We start from the raw sequence: 16,467 nt of genomic DNA, 5'->3' as shown, positions 1-16,467 counted from the left end.
CATTAAGCCTTTCTTTCAAGTTGAGCAAAATATTCCACTTGGTGTGTTTCATTTAGGGTGGAAAAACAAAAACAATTAAATAATCATTGAAGTTCAAAGGACTGCCCATCCTTTGATGAAGATGAAGCAAGTGCCCTTGTAACCAACAGTTCAGTACTTAAAACCCTCATCCAGGATCTGGGATCTTCAGCCTCGTGTTTAACATACTCACTAGAGGATTGATGTCTTTGGTCTCCTTGTTGCTCTATTTACTGTTCAGCTATTTATGTTAGCAAAAGGAGAAACTCACAGTATTTTGTTCCCGTAAAGGTAAATTTCTCAAAGATAGAAGGTTCCAAAAAGTAACAACATTTTGACTGACAAGTTACTTGCCCTGATGGCAGGCACAAAGTACTACCTGCTGCCTTAGTTAACCAGTGATTAACAGTGAACTAAAAAACCTGATTTTTTAGCCTAAGGGCAATTTTTTGCAGGAATATCAGTCTAAGAAGACTGCGAACACATACACATGTATGGATGTGAGACAGAGGGAGAGATGGAGCCAGTGGGAACTGGCAGCCTTCACAGGCAACGGCAAGCATTGCTCTTACTTTACATACAGTCCATGTTACATCTATCATAATGATGAGTCCAATTTCCAGAAGTTACAAAACAGTTGCAGGTGCCTTAACATATTCCAGCACGTGCCTAATCTGTACATAAAATGTATGCATAAGTGCTGCAGTTCTATATATATAAAGGACCTATTATACATTTAATATTGGACCAATAGTTTATATAGGACCAATTATACAATTGTGAAAACAATTAAATCCTTTTTTAGGCAAATAATAGAATCAGAATTATAAAATGGTTTGAATTGAAAGGGACCTTAAAGATCATCTCGTTCCAACACTTCTCACTAGACCAGGTTGCTCAAAGCTGCATCCAACCTGGCCTTGAACACTTCCAGGGATGGGGCATCCACAACCTCTCTAGGCAACCTGTTCCAGAGTCTCACCACTCTCAGAGTAAAGAATTTCTTCCTAATATTTAATCTAAATCTACCCTCTTTCAGTTTAAAACCATTAAAACCGGTGCGTGATGGGAGGGTGTGATGCAGTAGGGATGGTGGGATGACGAGAAGAGGGGAAATAGGAAGGACAGTGATGATTGACTAGTCCTTCTATGCTTCCTGAGCGGTCAGTGGAGAGACACCGGCACTGCCAGAGGCTTTGGGAGAGCTGCTGTGTGGTCCATCTCTCCTCATGGACCATGGTGGGAAGCCAGGCAGGGCAAACATGTAATGTAAGGAGACAAATAGGCACCTAAACTGCACAGTGGAAGTACTTTCTACATTTTCACCTGCTGCATGTAGATTTCTCCAGCACTTTCAGTACCATCTGACCCCTTGCAGAAACAAATATATTTTCTCTTAATAATCCTGATATCTATTAGGTTAGAGCTTACCAGGCACGCAACTTAGGACATCCTTGAATGAGTATTCCGTATTGACATACGCCATGCATCATGTTTTGTTAGCTTTTATTTCTGAGTTTATCTTTTCTGTAATGCTATGTAAAATTATGACTCTAACTAAAGCTTACCTGCGATTTTCACTAAAAGAAATCAATTTATATGAGTGGAATTAAATGTGGAACTAAAGTAATTAGAAATCAACAGTAGACCATGCCATAAATTTAATCTGAACAATGTTAACAGAGAAAGTATTCTTGTACCCTCTCCCATTAGAAACTGTCTTAGGAAACCAATGTTGGAAACTTTCTTAGGGTTTTATACACATGAAGTTTGCTAATCAGTCTCTTATTGAGAGTAATAACTCTGGATTTCCTTCAAGTCATGTTTTCCTGCCCATTTCACAAACCAAAAAATGTCAGTTCGCTCTAGCACTTAAATGCAGCAAACAATTTAGCTGCTGAGCAAGTATCTTAGCAAAAACGGAAGATACTGTAGCAGAGGAAAATACAGCTTTCAGTGGAGCTACTTTCCAAGTTATGTCCCCACAGTGATGGTAAAAACTTATTGAACCTATTGCCCCAGTGATGGTAAAAACTTATTGAACCTATTGCCCCTTTCCTACTATCTATAAAACCCCACCAAAGTAGATTCCTAATTTCAAACTACTAGGGGTCAGCTTTGTGTGACTGTGAAGGCCATTTGCTGCAGTTCAGACACCAGGATTTACATACAGGATTTCCACCTAAATTTTCATAATAAGAACTTCTCAGTTTACTTGGGCTTTGATTGAAATGGTCCCAAAATCTCAGGAAGGAGCAAGTACCATGCAACTTAGTAAAAACAGAGTAGCCACTGTTTTTTCTTGTCACAGACAAAGCCTCTTTATTGTTAGAGTGTCCTTGGGGAATCCCTCTCACAGCTGAGTTTTGATTTTGCTGTCCCTCAAGTAACAGAAATGGTACATGTATCTAATATAAAAATTGATGGAGAAGTTTTGTCGCAAAATTTGAAGTTCTCTTGTAGCTGAAGTCTTACCAGAGATTCAAATTTTCATTAGTTATAATTTTTCCATTTGGCTCATTTATTTTGATCAGGCACACAAAAAAAAAGGTAACAGCGGGATTTTCCAGGTGCTGCTGTCTTCTCTTCACCACTTTTGCTCTACAGTTATTTAAAATGTGTCTGATATGCATGAGTGTTCAGTATCTGTGCCAGTTAAATAAAAAACCTTTCAATATATTACTGTTTTCTTTTTCAGGTGATTATATAACATGGCTATAAAAAACCCACCCTTTGACACACACAAAACCAAATTTTGACTGGGAAGTTTATGCTGAGATTTAGCCTGCAGCAGATCTTTAGAAGTGAGCTAGAAACTGAGCATTTCCATTACAAATAGAAAGCAAAGGATGCAGCAGTTTGAGAGTTACACTGTTAGAGGAAAATGCCTTCCCTTCTTCATACAGCCAAAAATGATTTTGTAGTGGTGTCCAGAATTTGCTTCCGATGACGTTTGGTGAATTGAAAACAAAACAAAACAAACAGAAAGACTGAGATACAGATGTTATAAAGCTGTCTACAAGCAAATCCTATTTCCTTTCCCCTCCCCCCTAGATAATTGCTCCAATTTTTCCTCCAGCTGAGTTCAGATTATGTTTCTGCCTAACAGATGAGAGAAGCTTCATCTCATTGACTATATAACAGACGTTTAATCATACATTTCCTATAAGAGATGAGAAAAAAAGTCCTGAAACAAAACTCAAATTGCTTAGAAGAAAGTAACTGTCCAAGAGGCTCATGCTCAAATTTGTGCCTCATGCCAATTAATGTCATGATCTAAAAGACATTTGCAGAAGCCTTACACATTCATAGAAGCAACGTGGCTCAGAAACTATGACAAAGAAGTAAATTTGCAGTGACATAGCACTTTGTCAGCCAGAGAAACCTGTGACACCAAACCCAAGGGGAGAACCTAAGCACTTACAGCATTAAATCCTTCCCTGATTCAACTGAGAAGTGGCTAAATGTGGAGCTGCGTACAGCTGGAAAAGACACAGGTCAGCAGAGCAGGCTGTGGCCCCCATCGCCTCGCATGTAGCAGTGTGGCAAGCCGCAGGGGGGCAGGCAGGGGAGGGGTGCCAAAAGGGCCCCCGGGGCACCACCGTGCTGATGGCCCTCCAGCACATGGTGGGAGACAGGGAGACCTGACTGTGGGTTGGTATGGCCACGGGGATGCTATCATCGAGGGATTACCCTATATTGCCATATCCTAGGCCTGTCAATCCTGATTTTGCGATAGTGTTTTTGGAAGATTTAGCCAAGGCTTTTACAGACATTTTCAGATGTTCACATGAGCAATTTGCATAGCATGTTTGTTATGGGCAAATTACTGCAGCCTTGTTTCACCCAGTGGGACTGGATCCAGCTAGAGCCTCTTCTCCCTCCGCTGAGGTGGAGAGCTTGTACCTAGATTGTTGATTTATGTGAAAGCATAAATAATTACATTACTTCCTTTTCCCTCAAACATCTTCCCCTTATAATAGCTCCAGAGCTAAGTAGCTGCTTTCCTGACACGCACGGATGTTTTTCTGGACTTTTAAGAGCTACACACTGATTTAGCTACATGCTGGAGGGCTCTCTCATTGGGTGAACGTCCACAGAATTTAAACATAAAATTCTCCAGGATGGTTTTTAATCCTTTTAAAAAAGTTTTCTACAGATACTATGAGATGCGTGAATGCTGTGAACCAGGATTGCAAATAAAATTATTTCAGATTAGTAGCCATTTCTATTCCATTTTCCCAGTTTGTGTAGAAAACTATATTTTATCCTATGAATCAGTTTATCATTTGATGCAGCCAAGCCTGCTGTCCCTCGGGAGGCAGCCACAGCCGCCTTCCCTAAACAGAATGAGGAGCAGAGCCGGATCACTGGGGCCAACCCAGCGAGCTGACCCAAGCAAGAGGGTGATCTGCAGAGAGCAGCCTGGCCAAAGGCATGAGATTGTAGACCTGCCATCATCTCCAAGGGAAAAAAAAAACCTTTTCTGATTAACAGCCTTCGGCATTTCTGCCAATCCAGGAAATGACAGTTGGGATTACAGAGGAAGGGAGAGTAGAAAGATGGAAAAATGAGTGTGAACTAAAAAACATGTTAGAGATGTATCTGAAAGGAGGGTAAAACCAGTGTGCCAGGGTGCTCCTAATGAAACAGAAAGATTTGGGACAGAAAGGAGAGTTATAGTCTCAAGCATTCACTTTTCAGGGTGTGGTTCCCTTTGAGAAAAGGGGATTTTTAAAGTTAACCATTACCATAAACTAAGTATTAGCACAGACTATACTTTCATGAAATCATGAAATCAGACATTCAGATATTACAATTCTTCTTATTATAAAATGCTTAATAATATCTCTTCTGTACTTAAAGTAGCAAAGAATACAAGTTTGGCTCAATTTATTCGCAAAAGTTTTCTTGCCAATATGCCCAGAACCGCCCACGGGAATGCAAGACAGGAAGTGGACTTCTCAAGTCTCCCAAGATCAGGTCCCCCATCAGCATAAATCTTGTCCTAAATTGATAAACTCCATCTAAAAATAGGCAAGATTTATGCCTTCGTTGCTGTGATGAAAGGCAGCCCCAGACCTCCCCTCCCCGTTGGCTGGAAGGCATCCAGCTTCCAGATAGCGACCATCCCCAACCAGTCCCTGCCTGCTCATGTGAGCGAAAAGTGAAAACAACTCTCTCTCAGAAGGGAATAAACATCAGTTTTAAAACACAGGGAGACTGCAATTTGGCCTTTGCTATTGACAAAGTTACAACTGCCTAATGGAAAGGATGCATGCATAGATAATTAATCTGCAGTGAAGCCAGTTGCTGGGAAGCCATTAACAGCTCGCTTGGTTGATGAGAAACAGTGGCTCTGTGACAACATTTGGTTTGGCTGGCGAGAATTCACTTATTCAAAAGACACAGAGCCTGTTTGTTGTGCATTGTCGGAAACATCAGCTTCTGCCCCATATCAAAAGCCAAAAAAGACATTCCTTTTTCATTTTTCATGTAATACTGAATTTCTTGGTTTATGACATGGCAAAGGCTTTAAAAAATGTTAGTGTTTATTTCTACAAATAAAAGTTAATTAGCATAACTTTTTAAAAAAGTTTTTATATCCTTTAATAAAAACTTGGTAACTTTAACACAAGGAATAATAATTTCCTTTCCTTCCTTGTTTTTCGAAGTTTGAATTATGTGTGAAACCCAAAGCTTCTTTTCTTTCTTTTTTTTTTTTCTTTTGAACTGGTTTAAAACCCCCCAAAATCCAAATTGACATTAAAATAACATTATTAAAATTACTTTAAATTAGGTAAGGGAAATCAAAGTACATAACAGCAGGTTTTAAAGTGCACTACCTATGTTTTTACATGTTTACAAATTGTATACAATATATTTCACATCATTATCTGTAATATATGGTATCAAATAATGAAAAAGAAAACATTTCCTATAAAATTTGCTACCTGTTTGGTTTTAACCTTTAAGTGAGTTCATATGGCAACACTAATTGTCATTGGAAACTTCAGCTTTTCTTTTTCTATTATTTTGTAATTTTAAATTTGTAACATTAATGTTACAACCAATATACTGTTTGCTTCATTTGGGTTCCCGGTTTGGGATGAATTTCTGTTGCAAAGAAGCACAAAGAAAGAGAGCGTATTGACTTTTGAAAAATCTATCTAAGCCTCAGCTTCTCTAATGTTGGAGATATTCACATCCTATCTGAAGTTTTCACAGAGCTCTGAGAAATGGAGATAGCTTTAAAGTTTACTTCCCCATCCCCACTTGCCTGATTTCCAGCAAGGCCTAGGTCCAGGGTTTTGACTGAAGCTCATTTCTTAATATTTAGCTAATTTAAATGCTAATTAGACTAATTTGATGAATAAAACGTGGTAGGAATTCATTAACAACTTTGCTGCTATTGCTTTATGTCTACAGAGAAATTTTCTAATATGGGACTCCGGGGACAGTAGTGCATCTGTTACCAGTTGAATAAGTTGGATTTTTTTGTAATACAAAACCTTGGAGTTGGTAACGTATTGTGGAATTGCAGAGGAGATGGAGGAGTGATTTTAAATTTTCCAGATCTAGCCCATCTTGGACATAGGCCACTAATGACAAAGAGGCCTTATGCTGTCCTGGGCCCATCTGCTTCGTGGGGTTTGCTCTGAGTTTTATACACACAGGAAGAAAATGTGCCTTGTCTCTCTCTCTCTCGCATTATCTACTGCAGTCCATCCAGCTGATACCACAGTTGTTCTGCCTGACATTATTGCTGCCTATACAAAGAACTCAAACTGTTCACTTCAAGTCTGATACTGTGGATAGACTTTCACGGTTTTGTTGAGCCCCATGAAGTCAGTGAGCCTCCACAGAGGTGGAGCAGATGACAGAAAAATGGACGAGATGATCTCTTTGGAAGAACAGTCTTGGTTTGTTTTTTTTTTGGTTGTTTTTTTTTTTTGTTTGGTTTGGCTTGCTTTTCTTTTTGTTTTTATTTGCTTTGGGTTTTTGGGGTGGATTTTATTTTATGTTTTCCTTTTTTTTTTTCCTGCATCATGTGTCATTGCCACAGTCAACAAAATACTTTAGCAGATACCAAATTTTCAAGATGTGACTTTGTTCACAAGAAAAGTTGCTCTTGGGCTTAATTGTCTGAACTTTAGTCTGAAAAAGACAGGAAAGCAGAAGTCCTATGGAGAACTTCCATGGGGCTTTATAAGGAAGAAAAAGAGGCTTCTCTAAAAAGAGAGTGCCTTTCTGCAGAGCCGGCAGGTGGATGTGTTACAGCAGTGTGTGTCACAGCTAACTGTCTCTTAAATTATATCCATGTTTCAGAAGCTCTGGGTTAAGGCTACCATCCTCACTCAAATTCCCCAGGGCTACTCCCTAAGTAGCACTGATGAAGAAACCTGACTTCCTTTCACATATAGACAACCATACTCAAAGTGGAATACCTTTTCTACACAACACTATTATTATTTAATGCTGCCTGTCTGCTAGGAACATACAGTGCACCCTTGTCTGAATAAATGAGGCTGCTGCAGGAACTGCAATGCAGTCAGAAGTGAAATGGTCCTGTGCAGAAGCCTGTCAACAGCCAGCATTGTAATGCAAATGAAAACCCAACCATTTTTCACAGGAAAAATAAGTTTTCCCTGCTAATCTGACTAGTAATTACCTGTTCAACTGAAAATACCTTTTCTCTGTGATTGAAGTCTGAAGTTTGCTTCACTCTAAATCAGCAGTATTACTTTGTGCCAGCTCCTCTGATTCCTACCCCATTAACTTTCCCATGCCGTCTTATATTGAACTTAGAACTTACGAAAACTGATAGCCCTGCAAACATGAACTTGCTGTATCTCAGTGAATCCAGTATATCTGTCAACAAGCACACGTGCCTCACAATATTGAGCCTTTCCTAGACTTCCAGTGTTTCTCAGCTACAATTTACCTGGAAGAGGGGTGAAAATGTTTTGTATCTGGTGCGTCACCTGGGGCTCATGGCTGAGACTGACAATGAGAAAAGCACTGGTGATAAAGTTTTGATGCCACAGGGATGTTTGTGTAATATTTACTGTCAGAAAGCATAAACTCATGTTGTCTTTCACAAGTTTTGTATGATAAGGAAGCTTTTTGTTCACAGTGGTTTTGGCTTTCTTGACCTGAATATACTATAGGGAACTGAAAAAGTCTTAAAGCATGGCAAAAAGGAAAAAGAAAAGTTTTGTTAAAAAAAAGTCTATTTTGGACTCTGATTTCCTCTTATGTCAGCTCCCCTGGTTAAATTAGTCTGTGATTATTTTAATTTGCATGTAAAGCAGCAGCCATCACAGGGCCATCTAAAAAATCCCCCAGATTTGGGGGAAATATGGATTCAGGTCCCTCCCTGCCAAAGATTTTCTGTGAAACTCAAAGTGGAATACGTAACTGAGGCAACTCAAAGGCCTGTAAGTATCTTTCTTCTTCTGAAGATAAATTTTCATGTATAACTTTTGAGTCCACATATGTATTTAGATACTTAATTCTGATGAAAAAAAAATCAGTGGCTGATAGAAACGTAAATATTACTGTGGATCTGGGCACTATTTTTCTACCTGTAAATATTAGTCTACCTCACAAAGGACCCCAAAAGATAAACTTATTACACATAGCGAGTGATGTGCTCAAGTATAGCAGTGGTGGGGGCTATATAAACATAATTAAAAGGAGATAGATAGGAAGGAATGCGAAGGAGGTAATCTGTATTGAGAATACCATTTATTAATGAAAAAGCTCCAAGTGAGTTTACCACTGACTAATTTTGTTCTGCGCTCATTGTATTTATTTTTTTTTAAACTTTTGTTCCTGAATGCTAGAAGTGAATGTAATTAAATTTCAAGTATTTCAAATGGAGCTCAGTACTCACTTCTACATGTTGACAGGTCTGAATGAGTTTCGCCAAAAGAGTTTCCAGTTCGGTGTTCCTCTTAATAAGGTTGGTGAGATTACTCTCCAAATTTTGCTGTTGAAAAGAAAACACAACACATTAGCAGTTTGAAGAATTTAACATTTAGGTGAACAGCTGAAAAATTGATACATTTTCAGGATCTGAATTTTGTAATTACACAGATATGAACATGAGACTTTCATTTTTATATGCTCCATTAGATGTTTTGTCTATGCATCAAGTATGGCAAGCCAAGACAGCAGAAAAGTTCAAGATAAGAGTGAGTTCTAGAAAATAAAGTTTTTAAGGAACTACTAAAACCTAGATTAAGCAATTAGCTTTACTTGAGGGGGTAAAAGGAGTAAGGAAAAGAGCAAGGAAAGTGAAAATATTTCACAAAAAAAAGGGGTTTATTTTGGCTGAGAATGCTTTGTGACCCATTTTTTCCTGCTCTCAGTCTAACATCTGAATTAAAAAGCTTGCTGCTAACTGAGGTCTCCTAGCATGTGCCCCTTTGGGACTGTATTTGCAAGGACCCAGTAGATAGGTCAGCGCTTTCTTCTTGGGATTCACGATGCTGGGGGAATTGGTCAAATTGATTTGAATCCCTAGTTCAGTAGAGTTATGTTTTTTAATAAATAATTCTAAAGAAAAACATCCTTTCTATGCATAAGAACGAGATATCTACTCACAGACTGTGCACAGACACTTAGTGAACTAAAGTGTTCTTAAGAGAGAACTTATGGCTTGTGTCTATCAACTCATTATGGCTGCAATAAATATCTGCCACCGTGGGAGCTCGGAGCGCTTTCCACCTTCCAGATCTGAGGCCGCATCCCTGGCCACTGTACAATTGCGTGTGAGACTGAGGTCTAGAAACAAATGTTTCAGCCTCCCTTCTTCCATCCTTATCCACAGGAAGGAAATTCAAGCACATGAGGATGTCTGTGATGGCTGTGACCCGCTCCCTGGTCTGGCTGCCTTAGGATGAGGACACAGCAGTGCACTGTGGAACCTGCAAGTACCAGCTTCTCGCTTTTTACTGTACATCCCATGATAGCTGCTGTTTTACATGAAATTCCACCTTCTGGAAGAACATGGGCATGAAAAAGTCCAAGTTTTGTATGAAATGCGAAGTTTCCAGAGAGAGAAAAGTGCCCTGTAAATACAACTTGAGGACTTAAAAAAGAATAAGAAAAAAAAAAAAAAGCAGCAAATCATTAAAAAGAGTCTTGAATGTAAACACTAATTTATTTCTTCAGTAACTTCAGGGGCATACATTTCATTTTAAAAATCCTGGGGACTGCTGGTGCGATGAGGTCTTCCTCATAGTTATTCACCTACATAAGTGTGTGAGACCAGTCCCGTGCTTCATGTTCCCGACAGGCTGACAGTCCCTGCCTTTTAATTGTACGTTGTCCCCTGAGCAGTCCCCAGTACCTAGGAGGTACTGAACAAGAATACCAGAGCTAGGGCCTGTGCTTCTCTCCTCACGAGGGCTGCACTGTCTCTGCAGAGCTCTCATTAATTTCACCCCTCCTCCTCATTTATTAATGGGCTTCTTTTCTTCACACTACTACTTTTGCCGGCTGATGTACCTATTCAGTTGCTGAAGTCCCTTCAGCTACCATTGATTCACCTGACTTCTCTCATCCTTTCTTCCCCCTCCACCCTTACCACCTCTGTGCCTGAATTTAATGTGTGTGTGTGTGTGTATTTTCTGGCGCTGTTACTCCCTGCCTATTTCATGCTGTTTTAAAACACTTTGTTCTTTGCCCTCCCTTTCTGCAGCCATGCAGTCTCCTTTCTCCTTCTCTTGCATATGGCCAGAAACGAGTGAAGCTGGCAGTATTTCATTGCTGAACCATACATACTTTGGCATTTACCAGGGCTGACGCCGTAAACACCGAAGGAGCAGTCAGTCCTGTTCCATTAAAGATAGCACAAGATTTTGATGGCTTTACATATGTAATCCTTCCGAGAAGCGTGATGGGTGCTTGAAGTACATAATTTTGGCATTTTCCTCCCAGCACAGTCATGCGTATCGGGTATCACAAGCTCTGGCTGAAAAAGTACCTTCTACACTGCATTTATTTTATAGCCCACTAAAACAAAGAGTAACAAGAATGGGCATTCTTTACCGAACGGTTTGAGCTGTATCTTATATTTCCATAAGCTGTGCTGTGAATGATCATTTAATTGCAAAGGCATGTTTGCTGTGCTGTTAGATGTCCCTTTGTAGAGCTGAGACTCACATGCAAAGTCAAAATACCATATATAGTTACAGTATCAGATAACCTTTGTCTTTAAAAACCAGTTTGTTAAGGGGCTCCCAATGTGCAAATACTCTTGAAATGATATTTATACACCTTATTGCTCATATATTCATTTTGTAGATGTTCTAATATGTTATACCAAAAGATTTAAAATGGTAAATGTACATTGTTGATTTGGATTGCCTAATTTCAAATGTATTATTGGACACAATAAACGCTAACATTCGGGACCTACACATACTACGAAGAAAAAATGTTCTCAATGCTGTTATGGAACTCTGCAGTGATTTTCAATAACCTGAAAGTTTTTTGAACTAAGGCCATTAATATATGAAGAATAAATATTTTTCTCTGAAACAGAAATTTATTTACCAATAGATTATAAACAGATTATATATGATATATAGATTATATATTTATATATTATATCTAATGTATATATGATGTACATTATATACACATTATATATAATACAAATATTTATAATTATCCAAATACTGGATAATGAACAAAATTTTAGAATAAGTTCTCTATCCAGTGAATACAAACATAAACTCATGTATATTTTAACGGTTTCACACAGGTCTCTTGATGTCGTCTGCATTTCCCAATTGTGAAAATGAAGGCTACTAAACAAGGGAGTTGCCCTATGAAAATTAGAGTTAATGCATTCCTATGCTCTAGCTCATCACACTGTGTCATTTTCAAAATGGAAAGCCAGGAATTTTGTTTCCTTACAGTTTGGTATGCAAGAGATTGGGCTCTTTTTAAGTCAAGAAGTATAAGAATTTTTTAAACTTCTATTGAAGAACATCAGTTTATATTACTGCTTTACTAAATAGCAAGAATCTGGCAGCTGCTTTCTGAAATTAATGTAAATTTTTCCAGTTTCATGAGGGCAAGCACTGAATGGCAGCTCTTAAAACTAGCCTGACTTGAAAGTTTTAAAGGTCATCAAAATTTGACCGTTTCTTGCAGCATGTTTACCTGGATTTTCTCTTGGCAGTATCTTCCTCTAGTTCTTTCCCCTATTGAGTCCCATACAAACTGTGGCATCACTTTGACTACCACATGGTAGCGTGCACAAGAAGCAGAGTCCAAACCATGCACTCTTTCTTTACTTTGTATAAGGGAAGTTGGAATGGGCCTGAAAGATGTTTAAATTTCAGATGCAGAAATTGCTCACAGAGTTTCTAAAGAGTCAGAAACTCATTGTACATCCACACCTCTAACTTCCCAGGTTGTGTAAAACTTCAGTGCCAGACTTGGAGCTCTGGCCATCTTGAAAAATTGATTCAGTACTGTAGACAAGAATTCCTGGGATAGTGAATTGTAGCCAGGTTTTAAGTCTGAAGAAAGTGTGCTGTCACATTATGATATGTGAAAATGAATGGCAGAATAAACTTATTCAAAGTATCTTCCTTCCTCCCACCCAATTTTCTACTGCCGTTCACTTAGGTGAACCAAATTACGACTGCATTTTTGGAAATGTTCTAGGTAAATCATCATTTCTTAAACATTTGCACCTGCCTGTCCTTATCTTTTTTTTTTTTTTTTGTCACTTGCCAATTTTTGTTGTTATCTGTCTATTAAAAACTGACCTTAGAAATGCAGGGGTTGGTTTTTAAAAGAAGGGCAATAGTTGTTGTGCATTGCTCTGTGAACAGGCTTCACTCCTCTCAACTCAGTGGATGCAAACTGCTCTCAAAAACCAAAAGCCAGGCTGAATGCTTGCTGACTTACAAATGCAGATCAGGCCCAAGATCTTAACATTCCATGCGTGCTTTGCAACTGTTTTTACAACGTCCAGTATAAAGTGAAAATAATGCTTACTGTCCATTTAGAATGGTTTGACAACTATGCAACATAAATATTCCTATAATCTTGGGATAAATCCAAGTAGATGAAATCACAGACATGTAATTGAAAAGGACAGTTGAGGATGATGTTTCATTTTGACTTTGCATGCCTATAAAATGATATGACCCAGGCAATGGGGCCTGAAGTTGGAAAAAATCATGCTAAAAATTAAAGAAAGGCAACTCAGGACTGAATGCCTTCTTTAAGCTGCTGTCTAGCTCACGCTGAACTCATGATCTTGTTGCAGTAACGATTGCGTGAGGCTGGTGCCCTGACTGAAGTGGGAGGTCAGACTAGATGATCATAATGGTCTCTTCTGGCCTTTAAATCTATCAGTCTATGAAAACCAAATGTGAACCCATGCCCTTTGCCAAATTAACAGTCTCACGCAAAGCATCGCTTGTCTAAAATAGGAAGGTAGCACAAACAGATAGTCCTAAGCTACTATATGGGTTGGAAATGCTGTCAAAATAAATTAATGTAAGCTTCTAAAGAAGAAAAATGCTGAGTTGTGTGCCCCTGCCTTACGTCACAGCAGAGAAAACAGCAATGTCCCCAAGATCTTCTCGGAGGCATTTTTCTGCTCCATAAAAAAATGTCTGTTCAAACGGCCACAAGATAAAACATATCACTGTCAGCTACAATGAGATTTTAAATTCCATTGGAAGTAAAGCCACTGTCTTTTTCTTATTAGAAATATTCTTTTTCCTGATATTGCTGAATATAAGTGTGCATTTGTATTTTCCACTTTCTGCTTACTGGAAGGTTTTGAGAACCGATGTGCTGAAACTGGAGCACATGCTAATACTCACAGACTGTGGGGCAGTACTTTGTAACAACAGCCTTGCTTGCCTTTCACATCAAATCCATCATGATCAAAGCTTTTCGGCATCAAACATTGACAGCAGTTTGCATTTCCTTTGCTCCTGTTGTAGAACTGACCAGGTTAAGGCATATTTTCAGGCTGCCTCCTGGTTTAAAGAAGAAAACAACTTTGGAGAGCCTTCTGGGCTTATCAGAGCCCTGCATAGTGGAAAATGGGGTTAAGTAATCATATAGGTTTCATGAGAACCACAGCCACTCTCCCATTGTCTCTTTACAAATGGTCAAACTGAAACAGAGGTTATGTATTTTCAGATGTAGTTGCTTAAAGCATGTAACCAAAAGCCACATCGTTACACTGCAGCAAAACAGGGATGAGGAATAAAACGCCACAAAGCAGCATTGTGATGGTATCCTAACTTATTCAAGCTAGCAGGGCAACCAGAGCGGTGTTGACATGGCAGATCAGTCTTTAGCACTTGCAGGCTGGCTAGGGATCATAAATATACACCCTGTCGCTAACAAAGTCCATGCAACCACATCTTCACTGCAACTGTTTTTCCTCCTAACTTGAAGAAGTTATGCTTGCATGTGCTCCAGTTGCGTTTCCACCTTGCCGTGGTGACATACCCTATGAACTAGGCCTGTTGCCTCCAGGACTTGTGTCTAACCTATTAAAAAAGTTGCCAATCAATTCCAGAAGAACTGCCAGAATATCAAGCATGGTTTTGATCCAGGTTGTGGGTGTATGTGAGTTTAATGTTTCCTTTGGTGTTCTTTATTTAAATGGACGTGCCAGGTGCACATGGAAAAACTTAAGCTAATTTTTATTCTATGTACTTGTCCTGAAACAGATGACTGCTCTTCCGTAGGATACACATGCTCGACCCTGTATTTCTCTGGCCAGGGAATGGTAACATTTGCGGTTAATAGGAATGATTGACCTCAAGTCTCAAATGTGCAGAGCTTGACAACTACACTCCACATTTCTATGTGAAAAGAAGTAACAGCTATGTTGTTGATATGCTCCTGGGGACTAAGATTCTTACCTCAAGTGATTACAGTGTATCACAAGGAAAGACCCATGAGATACTGCACTGTTAATTAATTATCCAGGACTATTTTTATTAAACATACATTAAAAATAGCTGCATTTGAAGCCACTATGACTTAAATGATGTTAATAAATTGGGTCTGTTTCCATATTTTATAGGAATGTTGTCCATTTTTATATTAGCCCTTATTTAAAATGGGATATTGTGAAAATTAAAGGAAATCCAAGCATTTCAGATTCTGACCGCGTAAAATCTTTGTCCCAGTTTAGACAGTGACAAAACTGACTATATAGGGCAAGCAATTGTTTTAGAGATTCCCATTTCAATTAAACTATTACAAGATATCCAAATGTTGTCTTGGCTGGGATCTGGGGATTTAGTTCAGCACTATTTCTAATGAGACATTAATCAAAGAAGTACCAGCATCAGGAATCAAGGATTGAGAAAGACTAGATTAAGCATTTGACTAAATTAAATAAAAAACCTGTCTTGGACTGATATGTGAGTTAATAAAGGTTTGCAAAACTGTAGATATATTTGAGGCCCCAGTACATTAGATTTTTTCTCTGGCTTCAATGCAGTAGTCAAGCTGGAAGTTGAAGTGGTAATAGAGCACAACAAATACCAGACACCCTGCATTTAAAGCATGTCATTAAAGACTTATTGTGGAGAGCTAGAGGGGTAGTAAACTCATTCTTTTCCCCATGGGCTAATCCAGTGCAATGAAAGGGGTTAAGGAGAACTTGAACTGTTGCACAGCTGTCCTGCAGCATCCTGGCTGCATCCACTTCCAGCCTCCCAGGACATGGAACATACTTGAAACCAGGAGTTCAACAAGAGCTCCTGCTTATGAGATGCTTAATCTAATCTTGCCCAAGCAAGATCTGGGAAGTATTCATTCCAAAAAGTGAAGTTCTACATATTGCACATAACTAATGACAGACATTTATATGAAGAGAAAGCAAAAAGCTCATCTAAAGAACTACAATTTATGCAGTGTTATTAAAGCCCTGGCTTCTATAGATGTCTACCTAAACATTTCTGAAAGTTTGCATTTTATTTAAGAGGTTGTATTATGGAAAAAAATCTGGTTTTAATCAGTCAGTACATATTACTGCCTTTTGCGGTTGAAAAATTCCATCTTATCTAACCAGGTACGTATAAAAAGCAATACAGTTTTATGCAAAACAGGCAGGTTAGAAAGGACAGCCAGATAGGCGAGGAATAGAGAAGGTCACCATGGTGATTTGGTCTGTGTTAGGTAGTAGACCCGTGGAGCTGTCACATACCAATTCAGCTCTTTCTGCTGGCCTGTAACAAAGCTGCCATTTGAGGCAGCTGCACCCATCTGCATTTACGTTTCTCAGAATGGCAAACAGCACTTTGAAGAACATGTCTAGATTGCCCTCTGAGGATATTCATTGTCCATCCAGAGAAAGAAGCTGAAAGCCCATCTCCTGGCACGGCTGGAAGGACTGGAATGCCCAGGGCACACACTGTTTTTGCCTGCTACTGG

General features: G+C 39.0%; 1 protein-coding gene across 1 annotated transcript in view; it reads right to left on the bottom strand.

Annotated features, from left to right (window-relative positions):
• The window catches only part of MID1 (midline 1), a 101,848-nt gene that overhangs the window by 36,206 nt on the left and 49,175 nt on the right, over positions 1-16,467 (bottom strand). The window contains 1 exon segment of the mRNA XM_009885953.1: positions 8,918-9,013. Within this exon segment, the coding sequence (XP_009884255.1) occupies positions 8,918-9,013 (96 nt within the window).

Source organism: Charadrius vociferus, unplaced genomic scaffold, assembly GCF_000708025.1.
Source record: "Charadrius vociferus isolate BGI_N301 unplaced genomic scaffold, ASM70802v2 scaffold105, whole genome shotgun sequence".
Lineage (NCBI taxonomy): Eukaryota > Metazoa > Chordata > Aves > Charadriiformes > Charadriidae > Charadrius > Charadrius vociferus.
The sequence above is the reverse complement of the archived record's forward strand: the minus strand, read 5'-3'. Positions and strand labels throughout refer to the sequence as shown.